At 32.8% G+C, this 27,937-nt stretch overlaps 1 protein-coding gene across 2 annotated transcripts in view; it reads left to right on the plus strand.

The window, feature by feature from the left end:
- The window catches only part of USP34 (ubiquitin specific peptidase 34), a 220,397-nt gene that overhangs the window by 86,409 nt on the left and 106,051 nt on the right, over window positions 1-27,937 (plus strand). For both annotated transcript variants that reach the window (XM_045827191.1, XM_045827192.1), the window contains exons 16-25: window positions 229-443; window positions 3,997-4,112; window positions 4,198-4,325; window positions 13,248-13,337; window positions 16,204-16,299; window positions 20,497-20,579; window positions 24,854-25,008; window positions 26,091-26,204; window positions 27,509-27,608; window positions 27,733-27,892. In XM_045827191.1, coding sequence (XP_045683147.1) covers window positions 229-443; window positions 3,997-4,112; window positions 4,198-4,325; window positions 13,248-13,337; window positions 16,204-16,299; window positions 20,497-20,579; window positions 24,854-25,008; window positions 26,091-26,204; window positions 27,509-27,608; window positions 27,733-27,892 — 1,257 coding nt within the window. The remainder of the gene's footprint in view (window positions 1-228; window positions 444-3,996; window positions 4,113-4,197; window positions 4,326-13,247; window positions 13,338-16,203; window positions 16,300-20,496; window positions 20,580-24,853; window positions 25,009-26,090; window positions 26,205-27,508; window positions 27,609-27,732; window positions 27,893-27,937) is intronic.

The raw sequence follows: 27,937 nt of genomic DNA on the forward strand, positions 1-27,937 counted from the left end.
TTGATGGGTCAGGTAACGTGGGTATATTGTAAAATCAATATATAGTTCTGATATTGTGGGCTTTTTGGTTTTTGTAAAGCTGTTAACATACTATACTATTAAAAAAAAAACAAATGTAGCTTTGTTCTTGAGTAACTTGTGCCAAATGTTTTGAGAGATATTTTTGGTATTCACACACTCTGTTTAAATAATGTAACTAGTAATTTTGTGCTCTTCTCTGTGTTGCAGGCATATGGTTGATGATATGCTAAGTGCAGATGATGTCAGTTGCAGTAGTTCCCAGGTCAGTGCAAAATCAGAAAAAAATATGGCTGATTTTGATGGTGAAGAGTCTGGGTGTGAAGAGGAGCTAGTTCAGATTAATTCACATGCAGAGCTAACATCTCATCTCCAACAACATCTTCCTAATTTAGCATCTATTTACCATGAACATCTTAGTCAAGGTAAGGTTCTGTAGTAAGTAAAATGTATTATTTTCTTTAAAATAGGAATAATTTATATTACACTGTTAAAATGAATCAACAGTTAATGTTATGATACTTAAATGTTTTTGCCAAATATGTTTTATATGGTAGTTTTCTCTTTAAGGGAATAAAATTACTAAGAATACTCCATCATGAATATAAAAGCTGCAGTTCCATCAAGAGATACTTAGCTAGAAGAAATATTTAAAAATGTATTAAAATTATAGGTTTATATTGTAGAAAATAAATAACTTCATTAGATTTTATATTCATAAATTGTATGATCAAAAAGTAGATTACACAGGATCATATATTATATTCTATTTATATAAAATGTCTAGCCTGGGACTAGGAAGGGTTGGGGAGAAATAAGAGAAAAGGTGAGTACTAAAGGCCAAGGTGTTTCTTTCACCTGGGATGATAAAAAATCTTCAAAAATAATGGTTCTAATCATTCTAAATGAACCTAAAAATGTAATAGGACATAACAGCTTTAGAAGAATGGAGGCTAGAGGGGATTAAAGAATAGTAGAAGAAAAAGGAGTAAAGAGAAAAATTAAGGGGAAAAATAGTTTTAGAATTGTAAATTTAAAGGTCTATATACAACATTGTGCTTGCTTAGGTACCATCAGCATTTGCAAACTTAAGTAAACCTGGTTAAGTAGATTTATTCTGAAAGTCATTGTCAAACTTGGAGATATAATTTGCGTACCCTGATGACAACTTAACTGATTTCAAATGTTAGTTGTACATAATCTAGATAAAGTTATCTTTATTTTAATGTTTGTGTTATTGTGATTGTGGAGAAATGAATAATTTAAGATTGAGGTCATTTGATTTTGACACTATATTAATAAATTTTGACCATTCTTCTATTCTTACCCCATTTGCCTTTTATTCAGTACTATATGTGTTTTTACTACATGAAGTTAGAAGTTCAGTAAAATTATTAAATGTATTAATGCTGTCTAAATCTACCTTGTGTTACTACGTATTTAGTACTACAAAGAAGTCTTTCAAAACATTAATACTATCATTTTGGAAGTGAGCAAAAGATTTGAATAGTTAATTCATAAAAGAATGTAAAGAAATGGTCAATAAATACATGAAAAGATTCTCAATATCTCTAGTCATCTAGAAAATGTGAATTTAAACCTGAACACACCTGTTGGAATGGCTAACATTAAGACTAATGATAACAAATGATACTAAAGATGGTAGAGCAGCTAGAACTCTCATGCATTGCTAGTTTGGGAACTGTTTTTATCAGTTTTATATAAAGTTAAATGTGTACCTTCCATATGACCTAGCAATTCCTTTTCTAGTTATTTATCCAAAAGAAAGGAAAACATATTCACAAAAGTATTTGTATATGAATGTTCATACCTGCTTCATTCATGAGAGCCTCAACTAGGATTAACTGGTAGATAAATTGTGGTGTATTTACATAGTGTAATAGTAGTACTCCTCAATAAAAAGGAAAGAACTGCTGACAGAGTGCAACACAAAAGATAAATGTCAGAAAGCATTTTAAGTCAATGAAGTTAGAAGAGTTACAAGGATAAAAACATTTGGCACAAGTTACACTCAAGAAGAAAGCTACATATGCTTTTGTTAATAGTATAGTGTGTTAACTAATTTATAAGTAATTCAAAAGCAGTTTATAATGGTTGAATTCTACTCAGTGATTACCTGAGGTTTGGTGTTCAGTTCCAGTTGTAAAAGATCACAAGGGAACTTTATGGAGTGATAGAACTGTTTTGTTTCTTACCTTACATTATATTTTAATAAAGTTAATTTTAAAAAGTAAATACAAACAAACCAAAAAAAAAAAAAAAGCCAAAAGTCAAGCCACAGAGGGGGAAATGTATCTCTAATGAAGGGCTTATATCCAGAATATAAAAGAACTTTTACAACTTATTAGTAAGACAACTTAATTAAAAAGTGGGGAATGCTTTATTTCATAAAAGAAAGTACATAAATGGCTAATAAGCAGCTCAACATCATTAGTATTAGGAAAATGCAAATAAACATCACAATGAGATTCTATTTCATACCTATTAGAATGGCTGAAATGAAAGAGTGATCAAAGAATGTTGCAAAGTATGTGGAGGAGCAGGGACTTGTACTCTAATACAGTGCTGGTAGTGCTGGTAGGAATGTAAAAGGGCACAACCATGTTGGAGAAGAGTTTGACAGTTTCTTTCCATTAAACGTAGATTTACCTTTTGACGCATTAATTCCACTCCTTAGCATTTGCCCAAGAGAAAGGAAAATGCACATCCATACAAAGACTTGTTACACGATATTTATGACAACATTACTCCTCTTAGCCCTAAACTGGAAACTATCCAAATGTTCATTAACTGGTGAATGTGTAAACAAAATGCACTATTTCCACATATGAAATATTATTCTATAATTAAAAGGAACACATTACTGATAATGTGGTTCAACATGGATGAACCTCAATAAACATTTTGCCAAGTGAACAGAGTTAGACATAAGACTATACGTACTCTATGATTTCATTTACATGAAATTTCTAGAAAAGGTGAATTTATTAAAAGGAAAATACTAGAAAAGTTGGATAAACAGATCAGAGCTGGGGAATGGGACCAGGGATTAATTGTAATTAGTATGAGGGAATGTTTTAGGGTGGTAAAAGTATTCTAAAACTGTGTTGTGGTTATAGTTGCACAATCCTCATTTTAATGAAATCAATGTATGTGTACAATCCAATAGGGAAATTTCATGGTAAAGCAGTTTAAAGACAAAAGCAAAGAAGGTTTTTGCCGCCCTGGCTGGCGTAGTTCAGTGGATTGAGTGCGGGCTGTGAACCAGGCATCGCAGGTTCGATTCCCAGTCAGGGCACATCCCTGGGTTGCAGGCCATAACCCCCAGCAACCACACATTGATGTCTGTCTGTCTGTCTGTCTGTCTCTCTCTTCCTCTCTCCCTCTCTCCCTTCCCACTCTAAAAATAAATAAAATCTTTAAAAAGAGAGAGAGAAGGTTTTTGCCTAATATAACAGGACTAGAGAGATTTATTTAGCTTGGTAACTCAGAAAGTCTGAATTATTATATTGGAATCTTGAATATGAAGTTTTGGGCAAATCATCTCGAATCTAATTAAAAATCTTTTAAATGTAGGAATATAAGACAACTATACAGAGGGTCAGTTAGAGGATTAGGATTGTCCCCTGGCTCTAGAATTATTCCACATAAATTGTCTTCTTTATGATCAATTTCGGTTTCAAGTATTTATGTACAGTTCTCTTGGCATGTGAAAAACCTTACTCATAATTAGAAATAGTGAAGAGACTGAAAAAATTCACTTTAGTCTTATCAAAATTTAAGCAGTATTATTCTTGCCATATATAAAGCAACTATTGTGCTAATCTTACTGTTTTTATTTTCTTATGTAAAAAGGTAGTTATACTTTTGATTTGTTAACTTTATGAATACTATAATTCACTTCACAGTTTTAGTCAGCTGTGTTCCTTTATAGTGTGTTATATTTTGCCCCCTCAGGACCTGCAGTTCATAAACATCAATTCAACAGTAATGCTGTGACAGATATTAATTTGGATAATGTTTGCAAGAAAGGAAACACTTTGTTGTGGGATATAGTCCAAGATGATGATGCAGTAAGTTATTTAATATATCCAAAAGACTGCAAAATTATAGCAAAATGCAATCAGGATAAACTGTAACTTTATGTATTTTTTGTAGGTTAATCTTTCTGAAGGATTAATAAATGAAGCAGAGAAACTTCTCTGTTCCTTAGTATGTTGGTTCACGGATAGACAGATTCGAATGAGATTCATTGAAGGATGCCTTGAAAACTTAGGAAACAACAGGTAAATAGGAATTAAAAAAATTTTAATGTAGTAAGAGTTAATTTTATGTATTGACTAGGTGTGGTGAATTCATAGCAGCTAATGTGCCATTATCAACCTATTTTTAGTAATTGTGGTTCTCATTTTAGGTTTAAAGACATCCTTCACAGGGTTCATATTTTATCACCCAGTCTTGCTTTTTTTCAGCACTTTTTTGTCACTTTTGATTAAATCTCCTCCAAGAGAAACAAAGGAGTAGCAAAAGTAGTTACTCTCTTCTTAACTCTGGGAACATGGTGGTGATTACTCTGTGTTCAAATTGCAGTTAAATGTTCTTGAAATTTGTCATATTACATGTAAAGGAAGATAAGTGAAGTAAGCTTAAGCTGAATAAAACATTTTGATAATGGCATTGTTCTTTCATTTGGGTGTATCATTTTTGTCTTGACTTCTGAAGTGTATAAAGAATTAGGTTAATGTTTTTCTCTGTTTGAATTCTGCCATATATTTATAGTGTTCTTATTGGAGCCCAAATGATTATAAGTTTCTTGATTTTCTTTTTTGGTGGTCATTGTTTACTTCTGTTCTGTGGTATAATTTCAGGTTTTCCTGAAATTATGATAATGTTTTGCTTTGATAATGTTTGTCATAGTAAATTCAGTTATTAATTGAATATTTTATTTATATTAAATAATGTTTTCAGCTTAACCCTACCCGTAACTGATAGAAACATCTAATTTTACTGAATATTTCATTGCTTCGAAATTTTTTTTACCTAATTGAATTAGGAAGTGTGTGTGCAACATTTTCTCCTTTAGGTCTTTAAAGGGCTATAATTTGGACAATCACAATAGAAAAGTGCTTATTTGTGCAGTTATGAGAAATCACTAATAAACCTCTCAGTGGATCACTTGCCTCATTTGGCATATATCGTTTAAAAGGAATGCTTTTAATGGCTGGATGATATTTCATCATTTATATAAGTATTAGAGCAGTTAATTTAAAACTACTGTCTTTTAAGTCTTTGTGAAACCAATGAACAGTTTTTTAAGTGGTTTTATAAATTTTATGTTCCTCCTATGTACATTTAAATACCCTGTGAACCAGCAGTTCCACCATTAAGTATGTGCCCTAAGAAACTCCTCCAGATGGTTAACAAAAGACACATTCAAGGATGTTCATGGCAGCACCATTTAAAATAAGTAAATATTCTTTGTGCAACCATCCAAATGCTAAAAATGAATAGGAAGGAAAATCAAATTTTGGACTATTGAATGACATAACAATGAATGAACTACAACTGCAGAGAATAGTGTGGATGAATCTCACAAGCATAATGCTGAATGACAGAAGCCAGATTTATCTTTTTAGTAGAAGTTTATAATGTTTATAAACAGGAAAACTATTGTATTTAGTAGGATAATGGTTACTCGGGTTGTTAGTGACTGGAAAGGGGCAGAATGAAAGTTTCTGGTGTGCTGGTAATGATTTATTTCTTGATGTTAGTACTGGTTGCACAGGTATGTTTACTTCCTAATATTTTGAACTGTCACTAGGATTTATATATGTTTTTGCATGTATGTTGTACTTCTAAAAAACCTGTGTGAAAAATGAAATATCATATAGCCTGTTAGAGTCCTCTTTTCAAAGGTTACATACTGACATGGGCATATACTCACAGGCCAATCTGTTATAAAGAGGGCAAGCAGAATGTGAGACCTGTAAAGTGGTTATTTTCTTCTAGGATTGAGTTAATTTTTTCTTTAGGCTTTTCTGTTTTCCATTTTTCCACCAAGAGCATATATTTATCTTACAAGTAAACTTCAAAGGGACAAAAGGAGAAATTTGTATATAAAATGAAAATTATTAATCTGTATTTTTAAATAAGATTGAATTTGTCCTCCCCCCAAATTACCTGAAAATGAAACATTTTACATTTGTTTGAGGCGATCCCTGTACCCTAGTCAGTTACTTAATGATATTTTTGAATAGCTATTATGTTAAAGTTAGTTTTGCCCTCAAACTTTACTCCTCAGAGGGTTGCTATATCATGCTAGTTTCACTATAAAAGACATCGGTCATGTGACATTCTTCAGCCAATGACATATGTAACACAGTGTACACCAGCTAAACATACTGAAGTTATCGTTGCAAATTGAAAAAAATAAGCTTGAACATATTTTAATCATCACTAGTCTGCGTTACCTGATAAACCAGTGATTTTCAATGGGGATGATTTTCCCCCCAGACAGTGTCAGTGTCTGGAAATACTTTTGAACGTTACGCCAATGAGTAGGATTGAAAGTGCTGTTACAGGCTAGGGTTGCTACTAAACATCCCTCCATGCAGAGGATAGCCCTCCTGCACAACAAAGAATTATTTGGCCTAGAATGTAAGTAGTGACATCAGAGTTTGAGAAATCCTATTCTAAACACAAGAATTCTTCCTCAGAACCTAGCTCCCTTAGTTTACCATCACAGTAAGAGAGGAACGTTGCACAAGTGTGCTAATACATTTTTAAAAGATTTTATTTATTTATTTGTTTATTTATTTATTTATTTATTTATTTTTAGAGAGAGGGGAAGGGAGGGAGAAAGAGGGAGAGAAACATCAATGTGTGGTTGCCTCTTGCACCCCACAGCTGGGGACCTGGCCTGCAACCCAGGCATGTGCCCTGACTCGGAATCGAACCAGTGACCCTTTGGTTTGCAGGCGGGTCTTCAATCCACTGAACCACACCAGCCAGGGCTAATACTAACAGGAAAACTCTTCCTTATGTTAAACAAATAAGGTATTGTAACCTTAATTCATTTACCGTTTTCCTGACACCTGCAAAAATCACTGAGGTTTACTTAATGATGTTAATTTTTATGTGCTTACAGAGGTTTTCTGTTTCTTTTTATTTTCTCTATGGCAACCTTTTCATTTTCTTTCTAGTTCCTCACTTGCCATGGTTTACAAGACCTCTGAACATTTTTTATTTGTTTTTGCTTTTCTATGGTCATATTACAACTTATTTTAAAGAATGATGATAGCTTTTTTTTTTGTTTGGTTGTTTTTTTTTTTAATAGTGACTTGGACTCATTACATCTCAGGAAATAGATTTGAAAAAAAAAGTTACAGTCTTCTATAAGTCGCTCATAAGTCTCATTTATATGGACCCATTGTAAATATTTTTTAAAAAAAATGCCTGCATTGTCTTTCTCTGCTATATGCAACATGTGCCTTGTGCACATTTATCTCTAGGCAGATTGGTTTATAAGGCATATAATATTTTGGCAATGCAGGAAGTTTAAAATTACAGAAACATAATAGAATATGTTTGTAGAATGTTGTCATAATGTGAGAGCATGAGGCAGAAAGTAGCTCCACAATAAAAAGTCTGTTACTTATCAGCTTAATGTTTGTACCAAGGATGAGTGAGATAAGACTGCTTTCCAATGAGTAGGGTAGTAATATAGGGTTTGGGTAATAGTCAACCCATTTAGTTTTTATGTTTACTAGAAAGCAGTCCACATGTGGCACCTTGCACCTCTGAAATTCTTCCCAAGAGTTGAATTGAGACTCTGAGAACCTCTCCAATGTGCTTTTGTTTTGTTTTTTGTTTTTGTTTTGCTTTGTTTTTGTTTATTGGGTTTCTTCTTTTTTTTTTTTTTTTTTTGGCCATTGATTCCCTGTGGGTACTTGAACCCATGCGTTCAAATTTTTTCCTTTGTGTACAAATACTTTATCGAGTAAAATGATTGCTTGTGTCAGGGATCCTGTACATAAAGGTTCAGATAATTAAAAAATGGATGGAACTTTATACTTTCTTTGTTATGTTTTTTCCTCCATATAACTATATTATATAAAGGATTTTGTGTTAACTTTTGGTATAAACAGTTGTTCATATGAAAAAATATGTAATACAATAATTAATAAATAATAACAAAAATAAACTGTTTTACAACTGTAAACCTACTTTTGCCCACCCCATATTATAATTTATGAGGCTGAATAAGTAGCATTTTGAAGAACACATCAGTATTCTTAAAATATGAAGTCCTGGATTATGAAAAAATTGTTCAAACATGACTTTGTGAAGACTACCAGCAAATGTATCCATTCTGCTAGGTCAACATGATTGCCTAGTGCAGTGATTTTCAACCTTTTCATCTCATGGCACGCACAAACTAATTACTAAAATTTTACCACACACCAAAAAAATGTATTTTTGCTGATTCCACAAAAAATACAGATGTAATTTTGATTCATTCACATTGGATGGCTATTTGTCTTTTGGCTGTTGTCATTTTTTAATTTGACAATCTAAGAGAAAAGAGGTCAGTGCCCCTAACTCATCAGGTATTGCATGCTTTAAAAACTTTTTTGAGTCATACTCCTGTACTATGGCACATAGGTTGAAAAGTCTTTGGCCTAGTAATTAATAAGCTTCTGGTTACAACAAAACTTCTTAGACTCGGGCAAAGAACTAGGGAAGTTCAGGGTAGTGGCATTTTTCTTGAGTCTAAAATTAGTAGCTTGTTACTCATGGTCATTGACCCTTTTTGTTGTTGCCCAGGATTGTAGTTTTGGTATTTAAAAGTTTAATTCTTGGAAGAACTTTTGAAATATAAGTTTGAATATAACATTTTTATATTTAGTTTTGTAAGCATTCAGCTATCAAAGCTGAATTTTAGTTAATATTGAAATATTAATTATTGTCTCCAGTCTTCCCCATTTTGTATGTTATTAATTTTTAGTCCATAATTACATACTTTATATTATTTTCCTCTTAAATTTATCAGTTTAAATAAAATATTACAGTATTTTGAGATCACTTTGAATTTGAATTTAGTCATTTATTATAAAGTATTTTTGAATTTATAACATTTAAAATGTGGCTACTGTACTGGAAATTTTTTAAGGTGAAAATTCGGAATTTTTCTGATAAAAGGAAAGATTTTAAAAATGTTTTATCATCTAATATTTAATCATTTCTTGATAATTCAATGAATATATAAAAAATTGTAAAGAAAGGCATTCTACTTGGGGTCAGAGTTGAGGGAAGATGGGTCTCATTTCCACATTCTTTACACGTTTCTATTTTTGGTTTTTCTTCTTTTTTTACCCTCACATTGATGTGTGAGAGAAACATTGACCTACCAGGGATCAAACCTATAATCTGGATATGTGCCCTGATCAGGGATCAAACCTGGAACCTTTGGTGCACAAGACAATACTTAAAGAACTTGAGCTACCTGGCCATAGTTTGACTCTTCTTTTAAATGAACCACACCATTAGCCACTCAACCAGTGTCCATTCACCACCTGGTTTCCTATTTTCTAATGTCCTGTTATGCTTTCTTCTACATTATATTTTATAAAATGAAAACATGTTTATTGTAGGAAATTTGGAGAGTAGTTTTAAACCATCCAGATTCTTAACACCATTGACTGCAAAAAAGATAATTTAATAAAATTTGCAGAAAACATAATTATGGCCTGCTATAAAATTTGCCATAGCTTCTTCTCCCTCTCTCTTTTTTTTAAGAAACGCAGAAGAATAGGAGGCTCCTTTATTTTTTCTTATTTTTTTAAACCCTCACTAGAGGACATGCTTATTGATTTTAGAGAGAGAGGAGAGAAACATGGATGTAAGAGAGAGACACGATTGGTTGCCTTTTATTGGCACCCTGACCGGGACTGAACCAGCAACCCAGGCAGATGCAATGACCAGGAATTGGAAGGTTCCGGTCATGGGACAATAATCCAGCCAACTCAGCCTGACTGGCGAGAGCGCCATAGTTTCTTCTTAAAATAATAAATGTATCTCTTTCTAGTATTTATTTCTTTGTATTAGAAAACCATTATTGAAATTACACTAGGCAAACAGTTTTCAAATATGCTCTTGTGATTTTAAATGAACTTTTCTATATTTTTTCTTTTTCCTTGTGATATCTCTTACTGATTTTGTGCTTGTAAAGTAAGGTCAGTGATTTCAACCCATGTGCCGTGGCACACTGGTGTGCCATACACATTTTTAAAACATGCAGCACCTGTCTATTTAGTCAGGTACTGACCTCATTTCCCTTAGATTGCCAAATTAAAAAATGACAATATCCAAGATAACAATAGCTGTCCTGTGTGAATGAATGAAAATTACACTGATTTTAGCCAAATAGGCAAAGATATATTTTTTTGGTCTGCTGCAGAATTTTAGTAATTCATTTTTGTGTGCCATGAGATGAGAGTGTTTGAGAGTGTGTGTGTGTATATATATATATATATATATATATATATATATATATATATATATATATATATATATGAGAGTGTATATATATATAATTCCATTATATATATATATAATTCCATTATATATATATAATTCCATTATATATATATATAATTCCATTATATATATATATAATTCCATTATATATATATATATATAATTCCATTATATATATATATAATTCCATTATATATATATATAATTCCATTATATATATATATATATAATTCCATTATATATATATATATATAATCCATTATATATATATATAATTCCATTATATATATATATAATTCATATATATATATATATAATTCCATTATATATATATATAATTCCATTATATATATATATATAATTCCATTATATATATATATATATATATACATATATATACATTATATATATATATAATGGAATTGCTGTCTCACAGGGTTTTAAGAAACTGACAGGGTTTTGCCAGTCATATTTAAAATTAATGCTGTAAGGCCTGGCCATTCTGGCTCAGTTGGTTGGCAGTGTCATTCGTACACCAGAGGTTGGAGGTTTGATTCCTAGTCAAGGCACATAAGTAGGTTGCAGATTCAGACGCTGGATGGGGGAAGACTAGGAGGCAACTGATCAGTGTTTCTCTCTCATATCGATGTTTCTTTCTCTCTCAAATCAGTAAACATTTTTAAAAATTTAAAATAATATACTTTAAAATGTTGATGTTTTTAAATATTTGAAGAATATTTACATTGCACTTACTGGATGTCAGGCACTTACTGTATTCACTACTTCACTGTGTACTCCTTAATCTCTACCACTGTGGTTTTGATCTTCTAACGTTGTACTAACATGCTGGTTCTTTTGTCATGTTTGTATTTTTTTTTCTCTCCTTCTTTATGACTGTTGTATAGCATTTAAAAAATTGGTCATCCTCCTTCCTTGAAAATCTTTTACTTGCTGGTTCATTATTTAGGTAAATATAGATTTGGTTTGCATGTGGATGCATAGATTTTTAATAAGACAGCCTGCTCATTGAACAACACATTAATGGTAGACACATTAAGTAAAGGAATATTCTGTAGATGATAATGAAGTGGAAGGGTGTTATTTAATGTACAATTGTCATGGTCATTTTTTCTGTTGACAGTTGAGGAAACATGAATAAAATGAGAGGAGTCTTGTAGGTAGATGTTTAGGTAAAGAGCATCTCCAAATAGAGGCAATAGCAGAGGCTCTGGAATGTGCTTGTGTGATTTGAAGGGACTGCAAAAAGAAAAGATTGGAAGGAAATTAAGTTACACTAATAGGAGGAATAAGGACATATCACACAAGGCTTTACAGTCCAATTTAAATACTTTGGATTTAATTCATAAGTAGGAAGTTTTCTTTTTAAATTCTGCTACTCTATTCACCACTGTTTTCCTCCTACGCAGCCCCTTTTTCTGATATCCCTGGTACTCTTCTCAAAGAGTAGGCATTTTGGGAGACTTACTTGTACACTAGACTTGTGGTTAGGGTGCCAACGTTGCTCTTTCTAAAATTTCTTTCAGCCCTGGCTGGTGTAGTTCAGTGGATTGAGCTCAAGGGTCACCAGTTGGATTCCCAGTGAGTGCACATTCCTGGGTTGTGGGCCAGGTCCCACTAAAGGGCATGTGAGAGGCAACCACACATTGATGTTTCTCTTCCTCTCTTTCTCCTTCCCCTGTCCTTCCCCTAAAAATAAATAAATACACATCTTTAAAAATAAAGTAAAACTTCTTTCAAGAAGCTATATTGGCTTCTGAGCTTAAAAATTCAATATCTCAGTTTGACATTCTTTTGAGACTCATGGGGCCAACCTGTTTGCCTACTAAGACTTCTGGGATTTGTATGTTAGTATCTTACATATACTTCTTCCTTTGAGAACAGAGGAATACTCAGATTTATTTGCATGTGAGTGGTTTCCTATCCCTTTTTTGCTTGTAATAGTTGTTGTATATTGTGTGCTTTCATTATTAACATGGCTCCTAATGTAGTTGATTCTCAACTTGGAAGCAGATCATAGTAAATGAAAATTAGAGAGAAAATGATAATTTGTATAGTTTGAAAAAAATGTTCTCTACATTATTGCTTTTCAGAATGTAGTCCACTAACCAGCATTTTATCACTCGGTGGTCTTACTATAAATGCAGAGTTTCTGAACCTACTTTAGACTTATTGAATAAGAATTCTTATTGAATAAGAATTTGCATTTTAACAAGATTCCTTCAGGTGAATCAAGTGTACATTAAACTTTGAGAAACCCACTCTAGATAACTTACCTAAGTTTCTGGCTCCTGTTTTCCTGGATTAAATTCTCAGAAGTCCCCATGACTTGTTAAAGAATATATACTTTATGAAAAAATTTTATCTTTAAATGCTCTTCGCTTGCTTTTATACTCTGATATATATAGTTTATTTTAGTTTAAAAGACTTAGATTGGTATTGTAAAATTTGATTTCTTGCTCCAATATATAAAATAAATTTATACTTCAGAAGAAAATTTTTTAATATTTATATGAGAAATATATATGTATATTTCCTTAACTTCTTTTTCATTTAAGATTTTAAATAATTGAATTTCTGTAAAAAGCCAGAACTACTAATAGTAGTTAAAATTATTTTATTTTTCTAAATACCTGTTTTTACTGTTTCAGATCAGTAGTAATTTCACTTCGGCTTCTTCCAAAACTGTTTGGTACTTTTCAGCAGTTTGGGAGTAGTTATGATACACATTGGATTACAATGTAAGTAAATAAAAGAAATGTATTTATTTTAAAGATTTTTTTTTTAAAAATCGTAGTTATCAAACAAGGTTTTGAATAACTTACTTGCTTTTATTCTGTATGTACTAGGAAAATTTGATTTTTGTGTGGTTCAGATATTATTTTTAGATTTCTTAGACTGATAAATCTTCCGGTTAGCCCCATAGAAATTACATCTCCATTGGCAGGAACATCTAACTTTTTGTATTCATTGTAGTTGGAGAAAAATATTTTAGCAATTAATGCACTAATTTTAGGGTGAAGATTTTTAGTATATCTGGCCATAGCAACTCCTGAAGAAGATCCACACTAAAATAAACACACCAGGGTATCTTTCATTTTTACTAGAAATTGGTTCTAGACATTACATCATCTTAGAGATAAACTGAATACCACCCTGAGCTCTTTTACCTTTATGTAGAAATTATGATTAATGAATGTTAAGGAGTTCTTTCAAGGATAGTACTTTGTGAAATTGATTTAGTTTTTGGTAATATTCTAGAGAAAGCTGTCACAGGTGCTTCATTAATCTATAAGAATGTATTACTTGCTTTATTCAAAATAGACTTTTGAGAGAGATTTTAGAGACATTTAAATTTTAGGAAAAATTAGACCTGTTGAAGAATTCATTTTTTGAAGTCAAGTTGGATGGCTTTTTACCTAATATCTCAAAGCTAAGATGAGATGGTGAGAGCACTTGTACTTGTTTGCTTTCAAAATGAGTAACATTTAAAAAAATCTTGGAAGTTTATAGTTCTAAATAGGATGAAGTTCTTTCAAGTTATAACCCTTATTTACTCTTTCAAAGGAGATCTATTTAATGTTGTGAACCTCTATTCTTTTAAAAGCATCTTAGTCCTCTTCAGTTAATATTACAATATAACTCTAGTGACTATTCTGTTTGTGAATGCAAGGAAGGTCCTTGAGATGCTAAACAGAGAGGGATGGAGGAAAACATTTAGCATCCTTAAAGTACAAGAATACCAGGGGTCCTATTTCATTCATGCTTCCAGTAGTGTTTAAATGACTGAATTACAAAATTTTAAAGTATGAAAGGGATTCTCTTGGTCAAGTTGGTCATATATTGTGGCCATTTGAGGAAGTTTATGCTAAAGAGTAAGAGGGGTAACAATCTTGTAGAAGAGGCAAACTGAAGATTAAGTTATTAATACTTACCAAGTACCCCAGCCAAAGTATATATAGTTGAAGCCCTTTTAGGTTGTTCTTCAAATTGAATGTAAATAGGTCTGTTAATGACAGATCACAGGGTTTTTAACATGAGGCTGGTATTCTAAATCTTACCTAGGGGCTCTCTTTTCAAAGAACCCTGAACTTCCTATGGTTAGTTGGCATCAATAATAGCCAAAACTTTAACTTATTATGAGTCTGTTATGTGCAACAGCACTTGACATTTGGTACATACTATCTCAAACTCTTATGACCCATATTTTGAAATTGGAAGTCGTTATCCCTGGTCCTCTTAGTTTTGTTCAGGTAACCAGTAAAAAGACTTAAACAGGTCAGGTTACTTGCACAAATCCATGGAGCAAGTGTGTTAGAACTAGTTTTGTTTCTAACACTTGATTGTCATTAAATGATTATCATGGCAAGAGGTAAGTTCTTTTGAAAAGAGAGCTATAGCAAAAACATGTAAATCACATTAGCAGTTTTGGAACATTAATCCTTTTATATCTGTACATTTAGCAGGTATATTGCTAGTAAATAATGTGTAAGATAGATTATTGTGGAAGTAAAGGACCCTGGTATCTCTGATTATATTTATCACTATTTCTTTTTTTATTTTAGTATTTCTGATTACATTGGAGCTTAATATCTGAATATTTCTTTGATTTAAAAAATTGTTAAAAAATAAGCAAATTACATATTGACAGTAAAAGGAGTTCTGATTTAATAAGTTTATATTGTATGGGGTTCTATATGCCAGGCACTCTGCTAAATAGTGACCAGTGTATACAGTCCATCCTTATATGGACTATATTGACTGTATCATACTATTTTTAATATATTGGGTTGGTCAAAAAGTCTATTTTTTTCCATAAAATAAAAGACACATTTTTCATTTTCACCAACAACTTTATTGATTTGGATATTTTGGGTATGTTGGCCATCTCCCATGTGGTATAATGTTGATTGTTATCAGTGTCTAGATTTGATCACTCTGAACTTCAACTGGTCTACCTGACTGTGGAGCACCGTCCGTGGAGAAATCTCCAGCACGAAACTTTGCAAACCACTTTGGATATGTTCAGTCAGTCACAGCACCTTCTCTGTACACTGTACAAATCTTTGTTTGCAGTTTAGTTTCTTGAAATAACAAAGCATAATATGCTGAAAATATCATGTATTTTCTTTTACCTTCAATGTTAAAATGGCTACACAAAAATTCACCAATTTTTTATAAGTTTTTAAAAAATGCATGCTGATATAACAGCTGTCACAACACAGTCCAACAAAATTGTTCTGAATGAAGTTCATGAGAACTAAGTACTACTAGGGCCATCTTATGGGGGAAAACGCCCAACAAACTTTTTGGCCAACCCAATAAATTCATGTTAGTCATTTATTTTTAGCACTCTGCCAGACATTTTATCCCCTTCACAGGGATTGAGTATTTTGAGATTTAAAAAATGTCATTGATACTTTAAATTCATAAAAATGAAAGTGCATTGCTTTATATCTTTTCACAATTCAAATATAAATACAACTTGTAGTTTTGGCAATTAAGAGACTTTGGATTTGGAGATTTAAAATATTTTTCCTGTCCTATAATAGATTTATTTTCTTACCTATGGCTTTAAAATTATTTTTTTTCTTTCAATTGGTTCAGGTGGGCAGAAAAAGAACTGAACATGATGAAACTTTTCTTTGATAATTTGGTATACTATATTCAATCTGTAAGAGAAGGAAGGCAAAAACATGCACTGTAAGTATCTCTTAAGTTAGTTAATTTAAGTCTGTTCTCTCAAAGATAATTTTCTGGTGTTTGTACTTTTTTATATAGTAAATAAATATAAAAATTTCAATTGTAAAAATTTTAAGAGAAAGAAAGGGTTTTTTTTTTAAGTTGAAGAATTTTATAACAGTTATTTTTATAATGTTTAACCTTACGGAAATGTAGGCTATATAGTGTGTGGTTTGGTTAACCTTCACTAATGCGTTCTGTTCAAAGTCATTGCTTTCAGGAACTAAAAGTAAATTTTTCTGCAGAAATCATCTATATCCTTGTCTTAATGTATTAAGGCTTTAATTCTAAGATGTTTAAATATTTATTTCCAAACAAATTAATTAATTTCAACATTTTCCTTTATTATTATAATTGGATACTAGTATTAAAAAGTTTAGGACATGTCTGGAATGTTTAAAACCTGATGGCATAACCTGTTAATATTTCATCATTTAAAGTATTCTCTATATATGTTGAAGTGACTTTGGATAAGACTTTGTAGGAATTGGTTGGTGGTAGTGCTGTGTTTAACACTTACTGTAAGGAGATGCCTGCCCAGAAGTAAACATGTAAAATGCTTTGAGTCAGTTGGTGGGGACTGATGGTCAAATTGAGGAAACCATCTCAGTGCCAGTATCAGCATATCAGCAAGTATGAGAAATAGCACAGTGTTTTCTGAGAAGATAGACACATGGGAAACTTCCACATAGATGGAAGCTGAGTAGACTGGAAAAGTGTTCAGAAAAGTCACAGACCTTTAAGGCATACTTTTTTCACCTCCTAAAATGAATTTATTTCTTTTTTCCCACAAAACATGTTTTTCTTCAGGCTTTATTATGTCCTGGAGAGTACCTCTATCTTCCCAGTCACCTACAACTTGGAGACTTGGACCTTTTTTGTATTCTTTTTTTTTTCCAAACATGAATAATGATGATGTTGATGGTAAAAATAGCTGGTGTTCACTGATATTATGTGCCAGCTACCATTTAAGTATCATTAACTTCAGGATATCAAACAACCCATTTGATGTAGAGAGTCTCATTTTAAAAGTGAAAACATTTAAGCTGTGAGATAAATGACTTGCCCCAGGGTACACATTTTATAAATAGTGGAGCTAGTGTATTCTGTAATTAATTTTATAAACACATTTTATGAACAGTGAAACAATCTGTTTTCTATAATTCATATTCTTGACTCCTAACCTTGTACTGTCTTCAATCTCTGGTTAATTGTAATACAAAAATGTGTTTCATGTCTTTTCACAAGCTGACATTCCCACAAACACTGTTCTAGTTCTTTTAACCAACCTATAGATCAGTCTTCTTTCCTCAATCTGCCCTTAATGATTGTTAATTCCTTATTCTTATTAAATTATGAAGGCAGTATGGTATTGTTTGAGAGCACATGGGCTTAAGAATCATACAGACTTGGATTTAGATTATGAATCTAGTGTTTTGAACTTCTTTCAGTATTTACCTCTCTAATAAGTTTCAATTATTTACCTTATTTTTATAAGGAATAAGTGAAATAATTCAGTAAATTGCATCTGGCACAAAGTAGATTATCTGTAAATTGTAGTTACCTCATTAGAACAAATTATAATACAAAGCAAACAAGAAACTTGCCCCTGAGCCCATTTAGATTCTTCACTGCATAAAAAGTAAACTCCAGTTTTTTCCACTTACTATTCTGGGCCTTCTAAAATCTGAACTCAACCAACCTTTCCTGGTCTATTGTTCAATGATTTCATAAGGTATCCTATTCTACAAGGCTATCAAATTATTTTTGAGGTATTTCCTTAAATTTACTCTATTCCATAACTTTGCTTGTAAAGTTAAAACTATACAACATGCATTCTTTTAAAATCCTATTAAAATTCATAAGGGTTCTTCATAGCCTGTGTCCTCCTTTAATTATTATTATTGAAGCAGAGGTCTAGGATGATCATGGCCTCCTGAATCTGAGCATTACCACACATCCTCTGTAAAATAGATAAGATCTAAAAGGAGCAGAAATTAAACCACAAATGACCTACATCTTTAGCATTTTTGGGAGACAGAATTCAAGTTATCTGTTAAAAGAGAAATAAACCCTAAGTTACAAAAGAGCTCCTGCCACAACCACAAGCCTGTGAGCTTAAAGAGCAGGGATGGGATTCTTAAGAGAGGGGAGTGGAGAACATAGATGAATCATCATCAGAAAGAGAAAGTCCCAACATTAAGTGCCAAAAAATGAATACAGGTCTGAAACTTGGTTATTTATAGCATTGGCTGCAGGGTTGTTGCTTACTTTGGTAGTGGAACCAGAGGTGCAGCCTCAAACAAACATTACTTCTTTGGTAAAAAAAAGATAAAGATGGAGTGGTGCTCATAGGAGATGAGTTTTATACTTTCTTAGGGTACACCAGAGTATTTTTCCAATCCTCCAGTCTGCCTTGTTGCCTGGAATCTGAGAAAATAAAACCGTAGAGCAGAGAGAGAGGTTATCTGGACTACTTTGGTATAACTTCCTTGTTCCTTCAGACTATAAAACAGAGTTGTAACATTTGCTACTTTTTGGTAAAGCATATTGAGTTATGGCACATTATTTTTCATTTGTTCAGTGGGAACAGATTCTTTGAAGTGTGGAGGCAGTGGTTCTGTTGTGGAAGTCAAAGAAAGGATGACAAAGGGATCCATGCTTTGTTGAGTTACGGGTTCCTTAGTAAGGAACAAGACTTTTTTCCTTTTTATTTCTGTGACCAAGTCCCTCAGACTCTGCCTCAGAGTACTTCAAGGACTCTGTTACAAAATCTGTCCTATTAGAAAAGAATGAAGAGCTATTAATAGATGTACTTGAATTTTTGTCTACATAGCATTTTAGTCTGTGAGTAGCTTATTATATTCCACCTTCCCCTATCCCAGCCATTTTGCCATGTGTACTTTCATCTTTACAAAGGGCACTGCAACAATAATGAAGCAGAGAGTTCATTTTTTTCTTGGCAATATTAATACAAAATAGTAAAGAGCAGTAAAGGTATATTGAGCAAACTCAATCTTTAGAAAACCTTTACTTTAAACTTCAATGAATTTAGTGTAATTCTTTTGAAACTAACTAATTTTAGGAAACTTAAAAATTTGTAGTTGAAGATTATTGGAAATTGAATTAATAGGCTTTCTGACTCTGTAAGCTGCTGGGTTATATGGATCAGGGCTCAGGCTGGATAGCTGTGTTTTGTTGGCAAAGTAATTTAGGCAGTTCACCCACAACCAGCCTTTTGATTTGTAACATAGCAATAAAAACTCCTGACTGACTTAGTTATATTGACTGAGTGCTCAGGTGCTTTGGGACTAGAATATTGTGAAATCACACAGTTCAATATGCAGTGCACAGGGTTGCTAAAAGAATCCTAAAATGAAAATCTGGTCATTAGCTTCTCCTCCCCACAAAATCATTCATTGACTTCCATCCAGATCAATACTAAATTTTTCTGACATTCAGGCTGCCCACAGTCTGGCCACTGTCTATAGCTTCAGACTCATCTCTTATGCTTCCTCCCACACTTTAAAAATGCTGTTTCTTTGTAAGTACCTACAAACTGAATTCCCAAAGAACCATGTAAAATCACCTATTAACCAACTTCCACAGCAACTCTTACATTAACCATTGAATTTTATACACATGAATTATGATTATTTAGATTTAAAATAACATAAAAAATGTCAGTTGTGTATCAGCAGAATTCTTTATGAACTGGATTTATGGAAATGAATTTAGCATTTCTTATTTAAGTAATAAGATTATGTCATTGGAGGGACTGTGATAATGAAGCATGAAATTTCTGGATGGAGACATAATTTATGTGCGTATTGCAGCATTTCAAAATGACATTTGTCCACTGTTGATTTCTTATGTACTTTTCTCATCATCTAATTTGAAAGTATGGTTTCTAATAGTTCACAGATTTTTATAATTTATTAAATAACACACCTAAAACATATTTGATTGTATGACCTTTTTTGTGTAACCAAAGTTACATAATTAAAATATTTAATAAATGGGAGTTATGAAAATAGAATTTTACTTATTTAGTATAATTTATGATGAGGGCCATTAAATCTTTAATAATTATTATGAAATAGGATCTTTTCATTATTTTAATGATTTTTAATTATTTGAATGACTTTTTATATATAGGTACAGCCACAGTGCTGAAGTTCAAGTTCGACTTCAGTTCTTGACTTGTGTGTTTTCAACTCTGGGATCACCTGATCATTTCAGTAAGTATTTTAATCAGTACTTTAGTAAGTTTTTAGATCTGTATTGATCCTTGGAGAAGAGTCTGGTGAAATGTACTCATGCATTTAGATTTCTTTAGTCATTAAATTATTCTCAATAATGTCTTATCAGTATATATGGTAATATGAGCATAACCTTGATACATTCTTTCTTTATTCTCTGTAAGTGCCAGTTTCTCAGTGGATAAATGTCTCATTTCAAGACCATATGTTAGGGTGATTGCATCTTTTATTGCCTTTGGTTATAGAATCTTCCTGTCACCCAAATTGCAAACACCTGTGGTATTATCAGGGCTAAATCTTATCCAAAATTGCTTGGTTTCATAGGTGATAGAAACATTGAGAGACCCTACTTTTATTTAGATTAGTTTCAAACTCAAAGTCATTAACAGTTAACCTTTAAAAAATAGAGATTGATCTGGTATATTCAGAGTGTCGGCCATGTCCAAACATATATACTAAATGTTCGCACAAGGGAGGGTGAAGGTTGAGTCTTTTGACTAGCATTCCTTCTCTCTCTCTTTTTTTTTTAACATATTCAACCCTTTTTTTTTTTAAGATTTTATCCATTTATATTTAGAGAGGGAAGGGAGGGAGAAAGAGAGAGAGAGAAACATCAATGTGCGGTTGCCGGGGGCCGTGGCCTGACTGAGGGTCGAACCTGCGACACTTTGGTTTGCAGCCCGAGCTCAATCTGCTGAGCTACGCCAGCCAGGGCAAGTTCCTTTTCTCTTACTAGACTGATTAAGTTATCGCTCCCTCTCCATATTGTTTTTATATATGTGTTCATGTCAACAAACCTCATTTGTAAGGACATTCCCTTTCTTTATGTTAATACAGTCTAATGTTGAGTGTCGTACTAGCCAGAGAGGAGTTAATTACTCTTTTAAGTCCATATCTGCACCTGAGAAACATTGTTTAAATCTGTAATTTTTTTCAAGTCATGATATTTATAACAAATACCACTAACATTGTGATACCAACAGATATCAAAGTAAAGACTCCTGTTTTTGGTAGGAAACTAGTGTCTTTTGTTACTAGGTCATTTGTCATACCAATTAGGATAGACACCATACATGAAGTAAATAATACAAACTGTATGGAAGTCTGACAACCAAGGATTTAAAGAAGAAGTAATCATTCAGATGGGTAGGAGGGATGGAGACCAGGACCCAGGCAGAGAGGACACAGTGTGGTGGCAGTGGCTTGGAGGCGGGCAGTGAGGTGAATGGGTGGTCCCACATTCAAGTGTGGCAGATAAAAACCTGAAGGAACACCTGGGAAGTCAGCCATCCCAGCCCCAGGCCAGAATGCACAGTCCAATGTTCCAGCACTGGAAAAATGACGCCTCATAACTGGCTGTAAAAACCAGTGGGAGTTGGGGTGGCAGAAGAAATTGCCAGTCTCTCAGGAGAGTCTGTTTAAAGGGCTCACATGGCACTAGGATGAGTGCAGACCCACCCACTCTGGGATTTAGCATCAGGGTAACAGCTAGAAGGGCTCCAGTAGCATGCAGGAAGTTGGGGGAAATGAGTGGAAACAGGTGAGAGCCAAGTAAGCTGCATTGTTCCCTTTCCTACTCTGCCCTCACATATAGCACCACAAAGCTGGGAAGTGGGTTGCCTTGCCCTGGCAAATACGTAAGGCTTTGTCCTTACAATATGACAGATGCGCCAAGGCACAGTCAAAGCAGCTCTACCTAATACACAGAAACAAACACAGGGAGGCTGCCAAATTGAGGAGACAAAGAATGAAAGAACTGATCAAAACCTCAGAAAAAGGACTAAGCAAAATGGAGATAAGCCATCCTATCAGATGCAGAGTTCAAAATACTGGTGACAAGGATGCTAAGAGATCTCACTGAGTATGGCAGACGCATAAGGGAAGAAGTGAAGGTAACACGAAATGAAATAAAGAAAAATCCATAGGGAAACAATAGTGAAGGGAAGGAAGCCAGAGTTTAAATCAGGGGTGTCAAACTCCTTTCCACCGGGGGCCACATCATCTTCAAGGTTGCTTTCAAATGGCCTAATGTAATTTCAACTCCTTAACAGTCAAGAAGTAGTTACATTTATAAATGAATGTAAATCTTACAAGAAAGGGGTAGAAAAGAGTATTCAAACTGACGAAAAGCAAGGACCTGCAACCTAGATTACTCTATCCAGCAAAACTATCATTTAGAATGGAAGGGCAGGTAAAGTGCTTCCCAGACAAGGTAAAGCTAGAGGTGTTCATCCTCACCAAGCCTTTGTATGAAATGTTAAAGGGACTTATTTAAGAAAAAGAAGAAAGTCAAAACTATTAACAGTAAAATGACAACAAACACAATTATCAGCTGAATCTAAAAAAACACAAACAAAAATAAACTAAGCACGCGACTAGAACAGGCACAGCATCAATGAAATAGAGATCACTTGGAGGGTTATCAGTGGAAAGGGGGAGAGTGGGGCAAAAGGTACAGGGACTAAGAAGATAATTGGTAAGTATAAAATAGGGGAATGTTAAGAACAGTATAGGAGAGGAGAAGCCAAAGAACTTAGCTGTATGACTCTTGGACATGAATTAAGGGGGCGGGGATTGCTGGAGAGAAGGGGGTACTGGGGGAGAGGGGCAAATGGGAGAATTTGGGATAGCTGTAATAGCATAATCAGTAAAATATACTAAAAAAAGTTATTTTGCTGCTCCCATCCCCAGTGAGCACCTTATGAATTCTTTGTGCATTATAGCTACTGTCCAGATACAATCAAGTTGAAAACTTCTCCCAGATCATAGTTGTACTTTTTTTACTGGCACAATTTCTGTCGAGTACAATATGGTTACTGCAAAGTTCTGTAAGATAATATTGATTTTTAATGTAGCAAGAAATATATTTTTTAACTTAAAACAATAACAAAGTATATATATTGTCTACTGAATGTGGGTTGGTGATTCAGTCATTTATAAATACACTTCTTTTTTATACAATTTACTATAATTAACCTGGATACTAGTTTTTAGGGCTGTAATCTATTTTTTTAGGATTTTATTTATTTTTTTAGAGAGAGGGGAAGGGAAGAGAACGAGAGGGAGAAAAATATCAATGCCCCTCACATTCCCCCCTCTGGGGACCTGGCGAACAGCCCAGCTATGTGCCCTGACTAGGAATCAAACCGGCAACCTTTGGGTTCACAGTCCCACACTCAATCCACTGAGCTACACCAGCTAGGGGTGTTACCTGTTTTCTTCACTTGTCTGTCTTCTTAAATATTTAATATGTTTAATATACACTAAAGGTTGTTTTTAGTTTTATGTTGACTCCTAGAGATACAGGTTATCTTAGAACAAATAGTCTGTACATTAACTATTTCTGGGAGAAACTGATAGGATACTATTTTTCTACTCAAACTCTACTTAGACTGGTACTGTTACTAAATATATTCTGAGGTGTTTTTTCATATTCTGGGACTCATTTGCTTTTCCCAAGGAAGAGAGAGTTTTCTTACGATTGTCACACCTTCATATCCCTTCTGATCTGAGGAACAACCCCAGGCTTTGGAATCCCTAATGATATACTTTTGAAATCCCCATGAGGCTTTTATTTCTGCCCCTTTAGATTGTCTCATTTACCCATATTGAGATTTGTGGGTTGCCTTTAATGCCCCCTCTCTTTGAATACTTCTCTGACTTTCTCTTGTCACACCTTGGAATCATTTAATACTTGTGTCAAACTACCATACAGATTTCATTTCATTACATTGGCTTCCAAGCTAATGATATCCTCTGATGTGTCGCTGTTCTCTGTGTTAGGCAGTCAGTTCTGTTTTGCTTTATCACAAGGATCCTTTTTTTTTTTTTTTCAGTATACAAAAATGCTTATTAGCTTATATTGTTTATATCCTGTGTGCACAGACTGGGCTTTGAACATGGTATCCACTCAATTCTTAACCCTTAAACTTTAGAACTGACTCAACTTTTGGGATTACCTCCCCTTAATCATGTGTACTATAATACAGTAATATGTTCATATTTTAGGAAGAATGATTTTCCATACCAAATGATGCTTCTAGTTTACTATATAAGTTGTATGTTTTTAGATGGTTTATATAGATACCATATTTAGCTACATTTTAAAAGCATAAATTATGTGAAACTTTTTATAAAATAATTTTTATAAATACTGTATAATATCTTTATGGATATATTGGTGCTTCTAGGACATTGAATTAGGACTGAAATGTTGTATGTACTGTGATTCAAAATTTGTAATTTTAATCTAGGGCTAAGTTTAGAGCAAGTCGACATTTTATGGCATTGTTTAGTAGAAGATTCTGAGTGTTATGACGATGCACTCCATTGGTTTTTAAATCAAGTTCGAAGTAAAGATCAACATGCTATGGGAATGGAAACCTACAAACACCTTTTCCTGGAGAAGGTAATTTTGTTTTTTGACAGTTTTATTGTTTATATTACTTTTTTATATTTCATTTTAAAACAAAGTCTGTAATGTTAACTTTTCCTTTTGAATTTGTAAAAGATAAAGGTGCTGTTTTCTGGAGTTTTATATAGTGTTTGCCAGATTTTACTTGAATTTTGTTTTCTACAGTGTTTATAGCAAATCAATGCTTAGTTTATATTTACAAAAATATTCTGTTCCTTAACTAAAGTACTTTAACAGTAATTAGCATAACTCATTGGGCGAACATTAATAAGAAATGTGGGGAGTTTTGGTATTTATTTTCAAAATAGTAACATTGTAGTTAAATTTTCAGGAGTGTTACCCATACCCACTAACGTAGAGCTGTATTCTGTGACTCTTTCTTGTTAAATGGTTGTAGTATCAGCCATTCTTCTGGCAGATAGATATAAACTAATCTTCACATTTTTTGTAGATCCCTGGAAAGGCTGTTTTAGGAATTAATAATAATATTATAATATAATAATATTAAAGATGTTCTTCTATCCAGTTTTTGTTCTCCTTTATCAGATGCAATAGTTGGTTCAGATATTAATATTTCACTTGAATTTGAAATAATAACAGCAACAGATTTTTTATTATTTTTATGCTTATTTTTGAGATTGTAAAGGCTCTCTACATACCCTCATATTGTCTTTGTGGTAAAATTGAGTATATATGAATGAATACATGTGTAAACTAAGTCACCAAATAGATCCAAAGGAAAGCTACAAATAGACCTTCAGTTATCTTAATTTCAGCTTGTGACTTATATACAGACTGTTACATGTAAGCTACACATCTCACAAATGTGCATGGTTTAGGTATACAATAAATGATAAATTTTAAAATTCATTTTCTCTGATTTGATTATGTCCATAACAAAAATTGAAATGCATCAGATGTTTTAATTATGACCTGAATAAAATTTTTGTTAAATTATCATCTATCTTAATTTTTCAGTGAAAATCTGAGCTGACAACATTTTCTTTATAATGTTTTTACTAAAATTAATTTAAATCTCTTAAATTAATCTAAACTGGCTTAAATTTTTTTTTAAGATGCCCCAGCTAAAACCTGAAACGATTAGCATGACTGGCTTAAACCTATTTCAGCATCTATGTAACTTGGCTCGATTGGCTACCAGTGCCTATGATGGTGGTTCAAACTCTGAGGTATGGATTTAGACTTGATTAGGTCAGCTTGTAGAATTCTTGTTTCATTCTTCAAATTAGTATACTGAATTATATTGTTTATCAAGCATTGAATTTACTAACTATGAAGACTTTTATTCTTAGGTTTTAAAAAGTTTTAAAAAAACTAATTTGGTAACTTTTCATTAGCAAAGATAACCTCGATTGTACTTAGTTAACTTACTACACATTCCTTGATTAATAGAGAAGAGGCCATCTGAGTGTTCCTTTAGTCCTCTGAAAATATAATGATAAAGCTCCCAGGTAGTATAATGAGGTAGTTTTGTCGATTAGAAGGTTGATTTGTCTAAAATCTGATTTTTATGCCATTTGTCAAAGCCAAAACTTTTAGTTGCTCTTGAGCAACTCCAGAGTTTCTGTTGGTAACCTCTATTCTGGAATAGAATCTATCTAAATCATCTCTGATCCTAAGGTATATAATCAGTTTATTAGCTGAAGACCCTCACAAAGTGCTAATCTTACCTCTGGTTTAGAGTTCCATTTGCCTAGTTGGGTGGCTGGTAGGTTTTGTTGAATGCATCATTCCTAGACTCTCTTGACACAGACTGTTATTTGAAAGCCTACCTCATTGGACATTCCAGTTTATTAATAGCTATGATTTATGTATTATCCATTCACATTTTTCATTAATTTTTTCCAGAAGTTGGAGTTGTGTTAAAATGACAAAAGCAGAGGAAATTACTGTTAATTTATGTAGTAATGAATAATTTTAATTGTATCTAAAATGTTTTCATACTGTCTTCCTACGTTCTTTCTTTGTTTCAGTAGTGGGTTGTTGTTTTTTTTTAGTTTTTTGGTCCTAACTCTTTTATGTTAGTATGATAAATTTTAATATGTGATTTCAGACAACCAGACAGATCTCATTTACCTAAGATGTAGTCATACTCTACTTTTGAGATAATACTGCTTTTTATGTAGATGTTAGAAACACTAAGGGTGGTTAGTCACTTATCAGAAGGATATTTTGCTTTACTCTGCCCAACTTTTAAGAACATGCAGTCTCCACTTTTTCTGTAGTTTTCAGTGAAAGCATTCTCTTTGTCATCTTGTGGTTAATATAAATTTAAGCGACAACTTGGGTTAACATTTTTTAAAACTTTCTGTGAATACATATAAAGAATGACTTTATCAGAGTAAGGTGGATGAAAGCATTTAAGCATTGTTATGCTAATAAAATTGTGTTTTCATATTTGTTACTTCAGTCTTAGTATTTGCATTGTTTGAAAATAATACAATTTATAGATGTTATGTTTTTCTTTTTTTAGCTTTGTGGTATGGACCAATTTTGGGGCATTGCTTTAAGAGCACAATCTGGTGATGTTAGTCGAGCAGCTATCCAATATATTAATTCCTATTATATTAATGGTAAGTGATTTGAAATACTACCTAATAGGTAATCTTTTTATGTAAAGAATTTTTTGTTTAGTTACAGTTTTATTTAGCAAAATAATATATGTTGATATACATGTCTAAACATCTGATTTTTCAGGTAAAACTGGTTTGGAGAAGGAACAAGAATTTATTAGTAAATGTATGGAGAGTCTTATGATAGCTTCTAGCAGTCTTGAGCAAGAATCACATTCAAGTCTCACTGTTATAGAAAGAGGACTCCTTATGCTGAAGACACATCTAGAAGCATTTAGGAGAAGGTAATTTTTTTTTATATCACATGAGAATGACTTTAAGGCTGTTTT

The sequence above is a fragment of the Phyllostomus hastatus genome, unplaced genomic scaffold, assembly GCF_019186645.2.
Source record: "Phyllostomus hastatus isolate PE091 unplaced genomic scaffold, TTU_PhHast_1.1 phas_scaffold_78, whole genome shotgun sequence".
Classification (NCBI taxonomy): Eukaryota; Metazoa; Chordata; class Mammalia; order Chiroptera; family Phyllostomidae; genus Phyllostomus; species Phyllostomus hastatus.